This window comes from Lepidothrix coronata, unplaced genomic scaffold (genome assembly GCF_001604755.1).
Source record: "Lepidothrix coronata isolate B3197 unplaced genomic scaffold, Lepidothrix_coronata-1.0 Scaffold11, whole genome shotgun sequence".
Classification (NCBI taxonomy): Eukaryota; Metazoa; Chordata; class Aves; order Passeriformes; family Pipridae; genus Lepidothrix; species Lepidothrix coronata.
The window spans coordinates 7,457,004-7,472,628 of NW_016690191.1; the positions used below are offsets into that span (position 1 = coordinate 7,457,004).

A 15,625-nucleotide genomic window follows, 5' to 3' on the forward strand; every position below is an offset into this window, starting at 1 on the left:
CAGTGTTTAAGAACTATTTATTAACACAAGCACATGTAGCAACTTTTCCCCATGGACTAACAGCCTTATCTGAACACCAGTAAGTATTAATCTATGCAAGCAAGACATACCCTAGTTCACTGAGTATTATGCAGCAGAGAGAACAACTAATTTAATGCATTTTCAAGGTAATGTTTAAAGTAGTTGAAAGAAATTAGTGAAAGCCTTACTCATACACCATTATGCAGCAAGGACACATTAGCATGCATTAATGAAGGGCTGCAAACCTTATTTTTGAATTATATTTTCGAGTTTGTATCACACCCTCAAAAGTATTGAGTCAAGTTTTAATATTCCCTGTGGTAGAGACTGCAAGGGTAAATGTGGATAACTGCATTTAAAAGCATATTTCTTTCACCATTACTATGCAGCCCCAGCTCACATTGAGTCTGGATTTTCAAATTACATATATTAGATCAATTTTTAAAAAATAGATTTATGTCTAGAATAAGTGCCATCGTTTTGTCAGATCTACGAATCCTTAATTTCAGAGAGCTCGCTAATTACTGGTTATCAGGATAGTCTTCATTCACCTTTAGACTCAGCTCAGGTAAGTTATGTAAAATGTACATGTATTTCTTAAGCACCAGCAAGATCAGATGCATGTAAATACACTACTATATATAAAATAAAAATAATCCTGTAACCAAACACTTTTTCTAACTCTTTGATGAAGAAATATGAAATTAATTAGTCATCCACTTGTACAGGCCAATGTCAGCTTTAAAAGCACATCAGATTCTCTCTCAGTAGTTTACATGTAGATTTTAAGTCCTTTATTTTTTAACTTTCAGTAAGCCAGAGCAATCATACTAATTTCAGTTTAAAAGAATGGCTTATTTCCTTACACATTACTTAAGATGAAGGTCTAAATATATACATATATATTAAAATGTATATTAAAGCACTAAAAGACATAATTCACTCTTTTTTTTTTCACCCCTGAATTAGGGTGGGCCCTTAGTAATAATAACCTTGTTTTTGTTCACTTTGGATTCATATGCAAATATCAGAGGAAACTTAAAATTTGTTTAGAATATTCTTCCCTTTTACATTGTTTTAATAACAACACAAAATTTAAAAGGTAAAGTAGTTTCAAGTGGTCTTGATTTCATGACTAATTTATCGTAGAGGTCTCAACAGACACCTCAAAGTTGTTGTTCTTGTCCAGCTGTTACTACTGTCTTCTAAATGAGATTAAAACTAGATTAAGAGAACTTCTCTTCAAACTAAGGTTTTGGGTATCATTTTAGGATTTTGGTCATGCTAATGGGATGCACAGAAACAGGATGTATGGAACAAGTGACAACCACAAGGTGTTCAGTAGCCTTACTGCAAACCTTGATAAGCTGGGTTTAGGCAGTGCAGAGGCCAAAGCAGACCATGCCATGGTTCCCTGTACACCCCACTCTCCCTGAAAGGGCACAGGATTGTGTTACAACACTTGCACATCTCTAAGTTCCCAGGTAAAGTCAGCAGCCTCAGCATCAAGTACATCAAGTTGGGAGCTTTTTTGGCACAGGAAAACACATACTAGTAACATCTCTGCCTCCTCAAAGTGCTTTCCCTGTGTTTGTCTTTCCATTCTCTACACAGCTTCAGGAGAAAAGGCATTAATGGAAATCTGGTGTAGCCATGGTGGCCTCTTGACATCTCAGCCTGCAGAGGGTCCAGGAGACTATTACCCAAACTTCCTCGGGCTCAAGGAAGTCTTCATGACCTTTCACTCCAATTTGTCCCTATCCTTCCAAGACCTGGAATCTGAATATCAGATGGATCTAGTTAGTTTCCCTGAAGCTTTGGCAGCACAGTGGACCAAAGGCAAATACCCTTTTACTACTGCTATTTTGCATTCACTAAATTCATTTGGCTTGTTTTCTGTTGGGTGCAGCAGACCTCAGCGTTTAGAATATCTGCAACCTCACACACAGCAGAAAGAAAAAGTAAAAAAAAAAAGAAAAGAAAAGGCCATCTTGTCTCCCAAACATATATGTGACATCAGTGTGTAACAGCTGAAACCAGAGCTACTTTTCTGGGTGACTCCATACTTTCTGTAAACAGCTTTGTAAGTCACTGCAGGAAGAGGATACTATCATTCATTAAAGTGGTATTGGCAATCTGTGTCTCAAAGTCCCAGCTTAGTCATGCATTAAGTGCCTAGTTTCCTCCATATACCAATTATGCACATATTACAGGTATTTTCCAACTGATATCGACAAAGCTGTCTTGTGCATTGCAGATAACAAATGTCAACATGCATGTGTTCTGCTCCCTGCCCCTTCCTCATCACTGTATACCACAGTGCCTCTCCAGGGATAAACCTCCCTCACTTCTATACCTCATTGTTTTTATAGTTCCTGATGTACCTGTTGGCCTCTCCAACACCTTCCCTGGAGTGCAAAGAATTAAGCCATAACAAGGGGACTTTATGCTTTCACACACCAAAGTAGAGCTCACAGCTCTGTGTGTGACAAGGTGAAGTAACTCCACAGTTTAAGGCTCTGTTGAGGGAGAAGCTGTCCAACAGGCCAGTTCCTAGGAAGGACCTATTCTGTACAGGACTAGAAACCTTTTACACATACACTGTAATCACATAAATATCATCAGGAAAACTACTCATGTAAGTACCTTGGGCCTTGTGTGCCAGACAAATTACTGTGAATGAAGAAACGAGTTTATCTGCAGAAGTCCAAGCACCAACTACTTACAGCATCCTTAGGCACACAGGACTTCAGCTGTAGTGGTATGCAGCTAAAATTTTGAATTTCAAGCATTAACTGCTACTTGGGGCTAAACTCTGTCAATTCAGTCCCTGTATTAAAACAGAAAGGTACATAGTAAGAGTGGTACTACAATAGCAAGGAGCTAAAAATGCAAGTCTCAGCTTTTTAAAAATAAATAAATGAGAAAGTTTTATTCCAAGCAGCCTTGGTTTTAGAAAAACTTTCTATTTATGGCTTGTCTGCATTTTCTGCCCTAAAACCAATCTGCAATCTAATGAACCAGATTTTTTTTCTTTCAGAACTCCACATCTTTGACATTAGCCCTTAGTGCGTGACTCACCTGCCTTACAGATTTTAGAATTCAAAGTTTACCCCCAGGAGCCATAAACTAGAAGCACAATCTACTAAACCAGAGTTGGGAAGCAGTCTCAGTAATCTGTCCCACTGAAGAGTTTGTTCTCCTGAGAACAGAAGACAGAATCACTAGGAAGGAGGATCTGGCTTCTACCTCATATTCCCCAACTACCTAACTTCATCTCAGTGATTTCCTAACACAGTGAAAAAACTGCCTGAGATTCTTGACTGTACAAGTTTGCAGAACCACAAAGTATCTGGAAGCCTTACAGGAACACACTCACCACAGGATATCTGCAGTGGGGTTAAAACAGCTATAAAACAGCACTGTTGTCTTCCTGTAGTTCCCCAGTAATTATGAAAGGCAGACAAGATCATTCTTATCTTCAGCTGTTGGGTTTTTATGGCAGTGTCACATTGCTGATAGCAAAGTAAATCTGACCATAGTCAGGAGCAGCCTTTCACTGACAGATCTGATTATTTTTTTCAGTGTTACTGCATTTAGTAATATATAGTGAATTTCATGAACACAAAAATTAACATTGTTGAATTGTGCTTATTCTTGCTGGCATAGTAAGGTTAAGGGTATTTATTCATCTCTTAACGTTTTTTGTCAGTACAGAGTGGAAGCTACAGAAGCACCTGATGGTCCAATATGGCAAGAGCATACAAAGGAATAGCACTGCATGCCTGGGTTACAAGTTATATCACAGGCTAACTTGAACATAGCATGACACCACATAATTGTTATAAAGCTGCTCTACAGGAAACATTAGACACATTAGGTTGTGAAAAAGCCAAATACCTTTTCTACATACTGACCACAGGTTTATGCAGCATTATGGGACAGTCAGTAAAGCCTAGCAGGGACATCAAGGGATAAGACAGGCAGTATTGGAAGTAACTCCCCCTCCCATGACTTTTTGTTTTTTAAAGAAGCAAACAGTGGTGAGGCTCTGACAGATTACATATAAAACACCTGATCCTGCTCTGCTTGCAAGTTATTTTACTTCTGACTACAAAAAGAAACCATAAAATGCCACCAAGTTAGAGTAGTAATGGTACTTGATTGTCTTGGCAAAAGGTCTTCACAGCCTACAGTGTAGTAAAAAATATGATCAATTGGTATTATTTCTGTATTTTATTCCAGTCAAGTTCAAAAACCACCAAACAAGCCACCAAACACCACGATGGAATGAAAGCTTGCATAGAGCAGAGAAGACTTGATGTAAAACTGTGCTCTCTAGTGGAGAAATTTGATTTCGTGCAGTGAAAGTTCAAGCCACGCTGATCCCTCCACTTAACCAACAGGTTTTCAGTGCAGAGAAAATATCAAGATTTTCCACAGTATGAAAAGAGTTCAGGTGCCCAATTCAACATATTTGTTACAACTGAGATAGACTTATACTGAGTTACATGACAGATTACAGCTACGTAAGGTTTCTAAATATAGAGCAAGAAAATACCTAAATCCCAAGACGTGTTTATGTTTGTTTAGATTTTTAAAAATAATGGCACTCTTAATGCAATAACAAATAATTTCATTTTAATTATGTGATACTTTATTATGGACCTATATAATACTCTATACTCTGAGGAAAATAGGTTAGTTTTACATCAGATAGTGGTACTTGATGAAAATTAGGATTTTTCTCTAAATAACAGTTTAATAATAAATTCTCAGTTGATTTACTTTTAGAGACAAGAAATGACATGATGACCAACTCCTTTATTTCTAGTCACACCACTAATCTTAAACCTACCAAATGAGTCTTTGGGAAACTGTAACTCCTGCTCAATTTGTTTTCTTACAACCCATTTTCTTCATGACATCTGCCCTACCACCCATTTTTCTGGGCAGGTGATCGAATAATTGAATGCATGAACTCAATATAATAGCAGGTGAATTGGAATCTATTTTTTGTAACAGCTTGGACACTTTATGCTTCCTCAACAGTATGCAGGATTTATCTTCTTTAAACTCTGTCTTAACTAGGTGGTTGGAATATACCTGAAGTTAGAAGACAGTAATATGAAAGACTTTCAAAAGCTAAATGTGCAGCTAACTATGCTGATTTTAAAATATATTAAAATCTGACGTGCATTTTGATTCAAGACTAAAGATCTAGCAAGACATTAGATATTAGATTTCTGTCATGTGATTACAGAATGTTATGATCAGCTGTTGACTGTTACAGAAAGTGATACTCCCCCTTCCTCTTTGGCCCTTAAAGATGAAATGGGGGAGGGGAAGTTATTTTTTGAACACGTACAGGAACACAGAGCTACCTTTCATGTTTTAAGTTCCCTACTGTACTCAGAAAGGCAGCCTAACAATTCAGCAAAGCCTGCAATCTAGATTTAAGAAGTATCACCAACTACAAACAGAATCAAAGAAGTTAAAAGATTTGCCAGCTAGATATATTTTTAAATGGAAAGAAGTTCATGACTGATGTTCTGCCTAGTGCAAGGAAAGAACTTCACTGACTTCCAGCATACCTGGTGCTGACATGGCAGCAATTAAAATACTTGTGTTTAGTTAATCCCCTGCTAGCAAGAGGATGTCCTGAGTTTCTACACTGGTAGTCATAAAAATTTTGAGCTGGGGAACAGTTAGTTATCAGTGATTGGGTAAAAGGAAAACCTTGCTTGACTTCAAGAGTTTTGTCCTATCATTTAATAGAAAGATCAATAGGAACTCAGTAATAAACTGTAATTTCAGTATGTCTAAATATTTATGGCTATTTCTTTAAATATTTAGGAAGTGCTGGAACTCTGCAAGACACTGTTTCCATTTACTATTCCCCCGCAACTTTTCACAATATTCTTTGAGAGTGTGTACTTCACATGGTTGTATCACTTAAACCACATGCAAGAAAAAAATCTGAAACAAAGTCATTCAATTAAAGAGCCAGAAACATCAGCAAGATATCCCTTGAAGTCCTGTATGGTTACTGTTAGAGATGGGTAACAAAGAGAGTGATCTTATATAAGTTTAGTTTAAAATTCAATGGTAATCATGCAAAATTAACACACAGTTATGAGCATATTTCAGCACCACTTGAAGTTAACTGGCAGGTGCCATCAGCTGTGTTGCAGTAATACCTGCCAGTCACACCAGTGTGTGTGTGGATGGGAGGCAGCCCAGTCACTGAGACACATCTGTTGTTCTAAGTCTCATTTGAGAGTCCTTCTGTTTGCAAAACCTCCATTTTTAGTTACAAAAGTGTTATCACAGCAAGGCAGAAGTTTCACTGTGTTTTGCAGACTCAGCTAACTATATTACATTAGTCTGTTCACCATCAAAAGACATTAAAAATACCAAAGAGTTATGCCTTAGGTTGTAAAACATCTAAAAAACAGGTCCAAAGTTTTATGAAAATTACAAGACCATACTTGGCTCTCAATTTAGCCTATGTTAGAAGTGAAAACATGCAATACCTTCCAATTAAATCAATCTGCATTTCATGAGGGGAGAAAAAGACAGAGACCAAAATCCCAAACAATTCATACTGACTTCAAATTCCATCCTACAAGACAACTTTGTGAGGTTTTTTGGGACAGAGCTAGGAATTCATCCACAGTGACAAATTACAGTTGCCACTACAAACACTACCACAAAAGACCATTTTAAGGATCATTTACAATAACCCCTTCAGAAGGTATTGTGCAAAGAACACCAAAGCTTGTACTGACCTATTTATAATTCAAGTACTCTCCCTACTCCATAATAAAGAGGTTTTAGAGAATATGAAAGCACAGTCCAGGGGGTCCTCATAGAGCAGATTTCAGCCTTCTCTCAGTTTCCTACATCTCAACAGTTGCAGAAGTGCCATTTGTGTAGCCACCTTTAGACTTCATGTGGTCCTGAATTGATACAGCCTAGAAAAAAAGTTTATTAGAACATGCATCGTGTAAATTCTGGTTGCCAGAGCAATTATTAAAAGCATCAAATTGAAAAGACAGGTGGGTTATGTGTTTACAGTGCTACGTTCCAACTGTAGTAGGGAAAAATAACAACTAAACCCAGGATTATTAAATACTCTTTCAAGTCAGTGTATGAGATGTGTTTTGCTATCCAAAATCCACTTATTCTTACATCCCTCACCCTGGCACAGCTTTGACTTCAAGGTGATGTGTTATCTGCTCCCAGTATCAAGTGCATCCACAGAATCCATATCCGAAAGGTTCTCATCATATGTAAAGACACTGAGGAAATGGGCACTTCCTGAGTGCATCTCCCACAGTATCTCGTGTTTACAAACCAAAAGACAGTTCTGTTCTGATGCTCTTCTATTGGTTAAAAAAAAAAGTCAGGTTTTTCTCTGTCTTACAATTATCTAATATTTTATTAGCTGCCTGCTCTACAGGTTACTGAGTGGAGGTGTCTGGTTACCCAAGAGGTGCACACTTACTGATGTGTAGTCACTGCTCATCTCTCCTGCCCCAACATGTGCGGTGTGTACAAAATTCATTGGCTCTCCGATCATATTCCGGTCCAGTCTCCGACGCCTCTTCTACAAAAAAGAAGATATCTTAGGTCTCTGTTCAGAAAACATGAGCAGCTTTCAGATAGAAACAAGCAGCTGAGATAAAAATAGATAGCCAGCACTGACCCCTAATTAAACCTCACAGCAACCAGGCTGAAGTTTCAGACTGTTTGCAATAAGACAAGATCAAAGTCACTTTTATTGCTGCTAATTACATTTTAGCAAAAACTTCATTTAATGTTGGAAAGTCAGGGTCTGAGAACTACAAACAGTCATACGGTCCAAGTTTCTGGCAAAGCACACATAGTTCAAACGGACTGGTTTTGGCTTTTGCATTACTTTGCCCAAATTAATCAAAACAACAGGACAATGAAAGTGTTTTCTCTGTAACTGAAAGAAAAAATTTCAAATATGACAAAGGTGGCAGCTGTGCATCTACCTACCGGCTGAGGCTGTTCACCATTGCACCAGTTAAAACAAACCAGGAATTCAGTCATTATATTTCTCAGTAGGTAACAAGGTCTTGTTAAGTGAAATTATTTCTCCGGGAGTTTGAGGAGTACAAGGACCAAGATGCAGTTCCTTGAGTGAGCTTAGAAAGGAATTGCTTGTGCAGGTTCACTGGTAAAGATCACAGAATGCATCTGATCAGTATACCTGTAAAGAGATTATTATTTAAGTTTACATTGAATATATCAAAGTTTTGTAAGAGTTATTGAGAAACAGGCAATTCATAAGACTAAAGCAAGACTGTTACATTCTTAAAAACACCAGGAAAAGAGAGTAGCATCAATTTAAAATCAGTATGTCCATGTCAGAAATCAGGGGTAAGAACTCTGTGTATTTAATCACAGACAGTAACATAAGTTCTTTACAGAAATATAATAAAAACAATGCTAGAATTAAGTGAGGTCTTGTTTAACAGTCTATAATCTGTCTGTAAGCAGAGCTAGCCAATACTTATGAATTATTTACTATTTCGAAAGAAACTAACTTTGAACCACCACAGATTGACCACTTAACATTTACAAACTGGTGCAAAAGAAAGTTTGGGCTTTACATCTGATATGGTTACTCTTCTTAGACACAGAAAAGCTTAAAGCCAAGAACCTTGTATAACTCCAAATAGCCCTTAAAAGAGAAAAGAAGAGCCTTGTATACCAGCAAGAGAAATCATTCATCAGAGCCTAGAGCTTCCCAGAACACACAAAACTATTAGCATGGCACTCCTGAACTGGAGACGCAACCAGGAGACTCACTGACTCTAAGTGCCCTGCAGCCAGGACACAGCCCAACTTTTAGTAGTCACTGACTTTTTTTTTTTTTTTAACATAGCTTCCTTCGAATCAAACCTAGGGCTACGGAGTAGCCTTTCATATCAACTTGTTCATTAAAACAATATTACAACCTGTTCATTTATAAAGAAGATTTTGTTATTTGTTCAAGCTTACAGTTTAACAGAAGTCACAGCTTCAGCAATTCAATCTTTCTGGACGCCCACTAAAGCTCTCACAACCAAACAGCATAAGCTTCCCCCTTCACAGGCGTTTCTTATGTAGTCCCACAATTATGTAATTAGCACATCTATTTCTTTCACCTTTGTGGTTTTCTTACACTTCCTCACTTCTCACACTTCAAGCAGATTTCTTAAATTTCTGCCATTTATCTTTCAAAGCATTTGTTATGTCTGTCCCCTTGCCTTAGGTAGTCCATATGATACATTACTGCAGAACATGTCATATATTATTTCATTTTATCCTGGGTAGATTAATTTTTAACCTCTCCTCACCCTCTCACAATGGTCTTTATCACCACTAGAAGGGACAGTGGCCCACACTACCGTAAGAACATGCAGAAGCCGAAGCTTTTGCTATCACTTCACATGCAGATTTTCTTAAAAATCACAAAGTGTGTCCCTCTGCAGTGATAACCTATTTCGAGAGCAGACTGACAGATGACAGCATCCCCATCCCACAGTAAGGGCTGAACGCCTCTCATCCTCCAGCCCTACCCCCATGTGTCCAATCTCCCTCCGTGGGGCTCGCGCATACCTCGGGGTTTCCTGCAGCTCCCAGGCAGTCCTGCCGGGATGGTGTGTCCTCATTCGAGCGCTGGCACACAGCCAGCTCCCGTCTCGGCAACTCCAGCACGTTCGCAGTTCATATTCCTGGGCTATAATTAGTCCCGTTGGCCAAGCAGGAGCGCTGCGCCGCGATCCCGTGCCCTGCGGCGGTTCCTCGGCTCCGGGAGGAGGTGCTGCCCAAGTGAGCTGCGCGCTTCACGCGAGCCCACAGGTGTCAGAACAGCAGAGCGGAGACCAAAAATAGCGCCCTGGTTTGGCGTCAGATTTGTGCAGCCGTGCAGTTTTCTCAGCACTCCCCCTGCAGCCCGTGGCTCACTTCCACCCCTGCGGCAGCTCTGCAGGTGTCCCCCGGCACACGGCGTGCTCGGCGTCTTCCTGTTGTGTTTTACACCACAACGCTTCTTTTCCGCTACATGAGTCAGAGAATCATCCCCCAGGACGGCGGTGTTCGCGCCAGTGCATGGGACACCACCTTGCTCCCGGAGACTCAAGGTCTCCACACTAACTGGGAGGATTTTAAAAACACCTCAGTGTCTCCAGGCTCACTCAGGACTAGTAAAAGCCAACAAGAATCCCCAACAAGGATCCCCAAATCGAGGAGAAAACAACATTTTGTCACAGTTGGCACGCAGAGTAGAATGGGACAATATCCTGTTGTTCTTTCCCTCTGTTTTTCACCATGGCAGCAGTATCATCGAGCAGAGGGGACAAAGGGCCTGGGAAATGGCTAGCACGCGCAGACACGGATGCTGGATCCCATGGCAGGATGCACTGCCCTTCTGGAGCCGGGAGCCTTAAAGTGCCCAAGAGCTTTATGAAGGCTCAGATTTACTTTCCTGAGCATAACACTCAATTTGTTGTACCATTGCTGTGTATTAAAAAGTATTCAAAATACTCTTCTATTTTACTTACAAAGTATCAACGGAAAATATTTGCCCGAATCAAAACAAAAGAATCCTCTTTGCACAGACATGAGAGGTGCACAGTGATCCTGACAATTAACAACACTAAACATGTTTATTCTTCCCAACTTTAGACTCAAAGTCTGATAATGTAAAATTCTTGGCTGGAGCTGTTAGTGAAGGACAATGAGGGTACAGTTCATGTATATTATCACACATCAGGCACAGGCTGCCATCACCCTGCCCCAATTCATTGTTAAACTGTGATTAACTGACTCCAGTTGCCATTTTCATTCCAGCTCTATCAGTACCGAGTTGATGTGAGAAGCATATTTCAGCCTAATTGCCTCTGTGCTTCTAATTTGTTCATTATCCTTTGCTCATTTGATATCTGTTAAAATCCTCCAACAATTGTATGTTTATATATTTGAATGGCAAGGTGTGGCAAAAAATCAGCATTTGTATTTCAAATACTGGTTTTGAGCATGAAACTTGAAGAGTGCATCTTGCTTGGTGAAAGTTGAGGAGTACAAGACAATAAATGACCAAGACTTTGGAAGAACTTTGGAGCCAAACAGCTAAAATCCGGAAGTAGAGTGAGTTTAACTGCTTGCAAGTAACATCCTGATTTTACCAGAGTATGTACAGATTCCGAACTAAGTTTGGGCTACAGTCCTCACTACATAATAATGCTATTATGTAGCATGAATGTATCTCTTGGTCTTCTGCCATCCTGGAGCTTTAGGAAGTTGAGAATAGGGTTTCACCTGAGACCTTCATTAGTCTAGGTGTGTTGGTATTTTTAACCTAAGGAATTTGGGCGTAGTCCGTGAGGAGCTCCTCCTTTTCAAAGCCATATATTCAAAGTGCATATATTTAAAAAATAACAACAACCTCCCCAAAAACAAACTAACAAAACCGTCACAAAAAATACCCCAAACCACAAAGGCAGTTCTTCTATTTCACAGTGAAAATGAGCTAAATAACCGTAATCACAAAATGAAAAAAATATATTTTCAACTAAATGTCTATTCCTCTTCAAAAAAGAAGAGGAATAGACCAAATTATGTGTTCCCTTTGGAAGTTAAAAATAACTGCAAAAGAAATCAACTGAGATTTGCCTGTGGTCTTACCAGAAGAAAATTAGCAAAAATCACAAAAGGATGAGAAGCAAGAAAATGGTTGGCAGCACACCAACCACTGGCATTGTAAACATGGTGAACAGAGTTACTGGTTTGTAACGTAGGGAATTTAATGTTACTAAAAATAAATTCAGATTAAATTACCAGGGAAAAAAAATGAAAAAAAAAAGAAAAAGAAAGCTGTGACGACAAGTTTCCCTTCTTTATGAAAGGATAAAAGAAAGAAAAGGTGAAGTCCCTCAGGCACAGCCGTTTGGAGGAGTCCGAGCCCCGGCAGCCGCTGCCGAGGGACTCACACAGCCGCCAAGGAGCAGCGTGTGAGGGCAGCAGGGGGAGCAGGGGCTGCTCGGGGCCGTTCCCGGTCAGTCCTTCCCCGGCTCCCGCAGCCCCCTCACGGCCCGGCGCGAGGACACGCCGTGACCTTCACACACGCCGGGCCGCGCGCTCCGCCAGGGGGCGCCCTGCGCACCGCGCGCGCGGCCTCCCCGCCCCGCCGCGCCCTCCCGGGGAGTTATGGCCGGCCCAGGCCTCGGCCCCGGCCCAGCCGCCGCCCGGCCCCAGCGCAGCTCCTCAGTGCCGAGAGCCGGGCCGGTGTCCGGAGCGGGCCACCGGCAGCACCACGGCGGAGGCCCGCGCCGAGCGGCGCCGAGCGGAGGCCGAGCGCCCGGCACTGCTGCAGCTCCTCTCCCGCGCTGCGCCGCCGGAGCCGCGTGGGGGCGCCACGCCCCCGCCATCGGCGCGCCCGTCCGTGCCCGGCGTGGCGCCCAACGAGCGCCCCCCAGCGGCCGCGCTGTAACACCGCCCGGCCTGACTGAGAGCGCCGCAGCCAATCACCGCGAGGCGCCCGCGCCGCGCCGCTCCGCATTGGCCGGGGGGAGGCGGTGGCCGCCCAATGGGCGCGGCGGGGCGCGAGGGGAAGGCGCGCGCGCGGAGGAGCCACCCCCCTTTGCGGAGCGCGCGGCGCGGCGCGGACCGGCCCTGCTGCTGCTCAGAGCCACCATGGCGCGGACCCGCAGTTGACGTTTGGCCTCTCCCCTCTCCACCTTCTCCTCTTTTCCGGCCCCTTCCTCCCCCTGCCCGGGTCCCGGCTCAGGCACGTAGGCGGCCGGTACCGGAGACACCGGGTCCCCCCCCTTCCCAGCCCCTCAGGACAGGCGGTAGGAGTCGGGCCGGGCGGCCGCGGGACACGCCATGAACATCATCATCGGCATCGGCGGGTGAGAGCCAGGGCCGGGCCGGGGGGCGGCTCGGGGTGCGGTGCGGGCGCGGGTCCCTTCTGCCGGCCCTCTCGGTGCCGCAGTGCCGGGGGGTGTGTGGGTTACCCGGTCCCCACGTGGCGCTCCCCGACGGCCGCGCTCTCGCCGCAGGGTCACGAACGGCGGCAAGACCACCCTGACGCGGCGGCTGATGCGGGCCCTGCCCAACTGCAGCGTGGTGCACCAGGACGACTTCTTCAAGGTGAGCGGGCCCTGCCGGCCGCGGGAGGGCGCGGGGTGACCCCCGCGGGCTTCCGCCCGCGCTGCTGGCGCGGTGCCCGCCCTGCGCCGCCTCTGCAGAGCCTGGCTGGGCCCGTGCGCCCGGCGGATAAGCGCTCCAGCGTGTTCGGGTGATTTTCCGTCCCCATGGAGGGCTGCACGGTGTGCTCGTGTCGCTGGGAAGATAGAGAAGCGAGCGGCTTTATCTGAGCCTCGTACCGTTGGTTTTTATCTGCATGCAAAGGAACCTGGTGGAGGGTGAAGAGCCTCTTTTTGGTAGCTTCAGGGTTTGAGTCTTGAATTTTGCTTTGAAATGGGTATTGAGCTTCTCGGTAGTTTTCCTGACCAAGTAGGTTTGTTTTTTTTTTTTCTTATTACTGTTTCAGCCCCAAGATGAAATAGAAGTTGAAGATGGGTTTAAACAGTATGATGGTAAGCCTTTCTTACCGTATTTCAAAGCATAACTCAAAAACTTGGAGCATTTTGATTCTTTATGTGCACTGTTTTGTACTGACTGTATTACTAGATAATATTTAATTACTGCTTAATGATAGTTGTCTGTTTTGTCTTAGTGATTAGTGCGTTAGATATGGAAGCCATGATGAGCACCATAAATGCTTGGATAAAAAACCCAGTCAAGTTTGAACGTTCTCATGGGATCAACAACACACTGGATGCCCAGATCTTGCCAGATAAGGAGGGAGGAGATGAAACAATTCACATTCTTATCGTTGAAGGCTTCCTGCTTTACACCTACAGGTAATCAAATATGCATCCATACATTTTGACTTTTACATTATGTACTACTGCCGAGTTTAGATGTCACAAGTCTGAAGGTTGCTCTAGGTACAGTAAATGGATGTAGTTTTACCTCTCCATTTTTTGCTACTGTAACCAACCACATGTCTCTTTCAGGCCACTGATTGACGTATTCCACCATCGGTACTTTCTTTCCATTCCATATGAAGAGTGCAAAAGGAGAAGAAGGTAAATTTGTCTTTCTAGTTTCCTTGTTAGCCCAGTAACATCTTACTCTGTTCCAAGAGTTTGTTTCTCTGAAGCTTTTAGATAAAAAGGCATAAATGCTAATGTAGCTGTTTTATTAGAAGACTGAAGCTTCCTTCACCCAAAGCTTCCTACCAAGCTATTGTGTTTGTGTATGTAATGCTCAGTTTCTGCACAGACCTTTCACTAGTCTTTTCCCTTGCTGGTTTTCCAATGATAGGGTTCTCAGATCTTGAACTATGTGGGGGTTTACACTTGGCTGTACTGTTGTACATATACAGTGTTCTTAATGCAAATGGAAGGTGTTAAACTTGAAGTTACATTTCAAAACAAATAAGCAAACGACTGTTTTACCCAAAGTTCTGCTGTAGCTTTCAGAGTTTACTCATCAATGTTTAGATCAGTCTGTCTTGGGAACTCCTTTTGCATCTTGAGCTCTTTGGACCTGCCCATCAAATTCCAACTTACTTGGGTATTTTTGTGCTTGCAGCTCTTGCTAAATACTGACTTTCCATAAGCTCAGAAACTACATTGGAGACAACAGGCTCATGCTAGTGTGTAGAGAAACTGAGTAAAATGTCTTTTCTTTGAACTGTAATTACACTACTTTTGAGTAACAATGCCTTAATTTACAGTTCAAGGAATTACACTGTACCAGATCCACCTGGACTGTTTGATGGCCACGTCTGGCCTATGTATGTAAAGCACAGGAAGATAATGGAAGAACTTGGAGTTGATGTGGGTAAGTCTTTAATGACAAAAGGACTTCATGAGATTGCTTTTCAGACCTGCTCTATACATACTGGTTAGATGCATGAGAAGAGGTGAATGAAGCAGGTGAGGGAGTGTATTTCTCTCATACCAGTCAGGTGCATGCTTTTTAAATTAGGATCTGGTAAGCTTAGAAACATTCAGTTATAGCTTTCTTACTTTACTTTCAGTGCATTTGAATGGAACAAAATCAAAGGAGGAGCTGTTTAATGAAGTGTATGGGCAGATCCAGAATAAGATTGAAGAATTACTTAACACCCAGGTAGGTGTTCATGCTTATAACTGCAATTCAAAGGCAACGCTTTCAAAGCCTGTGTTGAAAATGCATGAAGCTGTAACTTGAAATATGTTCTCTTCTATCTTTCTGTTTAGAAATAAGGTGCTGCTGCTGATTCTTGTTTGAAGATGATTCCTGTTTGCTCCATGCTGTCTACCTGACTGCCACTAAAGTTCCAGCTTCTGTGAAGACTCAGCTCTTAAGTTCAACTTTGTTCAACCTTCCCTTGAAAACTGGAGTTCTACATGGTCATAATTAAAAAGCACTCCCCTCTTGTCTGTGATCCTAAATTGTGCTTCAGTTTAGTATGTCGTGTCAGATGATCTCAGTCTTTTCCAAGTCTCCTGGGAATTCTTTTTATGAT

The 15,625-nt window shown here is 42.5% G+C and overlaps 2 protein-coding genes across 2 annotated transcripts; one reads left to right on the plus strand and one right to left on the minus strand.

The window, feature by feature from the left end:
- Nucleotides 1-10,500, minus strand: LOC108492553 (CDC42 small effector protein 2-B-like). The gene is made up of 4 exons (XM_017805002.1): nucleotides 9,658-10,500; nucleotides 8,050-8,263; nucleotides 7,532-7,633; nucleotides 1-6,998 (listed from the first exon to the last, which is right to left on the minus strand). The coding sequence occupies exons 2-4, from the start codon at nucleotides 8,101-8,103 to the stop codon at nucleotides 6,924-6,926; spliced, it is 231 nt and encodes a 76-aa protein (XP_017660491.1). The 5' UTR covers nucleotides 8,104-8,263; nucleotides 9,658-10,500; the 3' UTR covers nucleotides 1-6,923.
- Nucleotides 10,501-12,665: 2,165 nt separating this feature from the next.
- NMRK2 (nicotinamide riboside kinase 2) lies at nucleotides 12,666-15,548 on the plus strand. Its single transcript, XM_017804999.1, has 8 exons — nucleotides 12,666-12,950; nucleotides 13,101-13,191; nucleotides 13,595-13,640; nucleotides 13,781-13,967; nucleotides 14,124-14,195; nucleotides 14,849-14,955; nucleotides 15,155-15,246; nucleotides 15,357-15,548. Exons 1-8 carry the CDS (start codon nucleotides 12,925-12,927, stop codon nucleotides 15,360-15,362), a joined length of 627 nt encoding a protein of 208 aa, XP_017660488.1. The 5' UTR covers nucleotides 12,666-12,924; the 3' UTR covers nucleotides 15,363-15,548.
- The last annotated feature ends 77 nt before the right edge of the window (nucleotides 15,549-15,625 follow it).

Bases quoted from the DNA above. Each gene is read 5' to 3' on its own strand.
- LOC108492553 (XM_017805002.1), bottom strand. From the start codon at position 8,103: ATGACTGAATTCCTGGTTTGTTTTAACTGGTGCAATGGTGAACAGCCT. The intron at 7,634-8,049 runs GTAGGTAGATGC...TCTTTTTTGTAG, and splicing joins ATGGTGAACAGCCTCAGCCG to AAGAGGCGTCGGAGACTGGA. The intron at 6,999-7,531 runs GTAAGTGTGCAC...CTTTTTTTCTAG, and splicing joins TGAGCAGTGACTACACATCA to GCTGTATCAATTCAGGACCA.
- NMRK2 (XM_017804999.1), top strand. From the start codon at position 12,925: ATGAACATCATCATCGGCATCGGCGG. The intron at 12,951-13,100 runs GTGAGAGCCAGG...CTCTCGCCGCAG, and splicing joins ATCATCATCGGCATCGGCGG to GGTCACGAACGGCGGCAAGA. The intron at 13,641-13,780 runs GTAAGCCTTTCT...GTTTTGTCTTAG, and splicing joins TGGGTTTAAACAGTATGATG to TGATTAGTGCGTTAGATATG.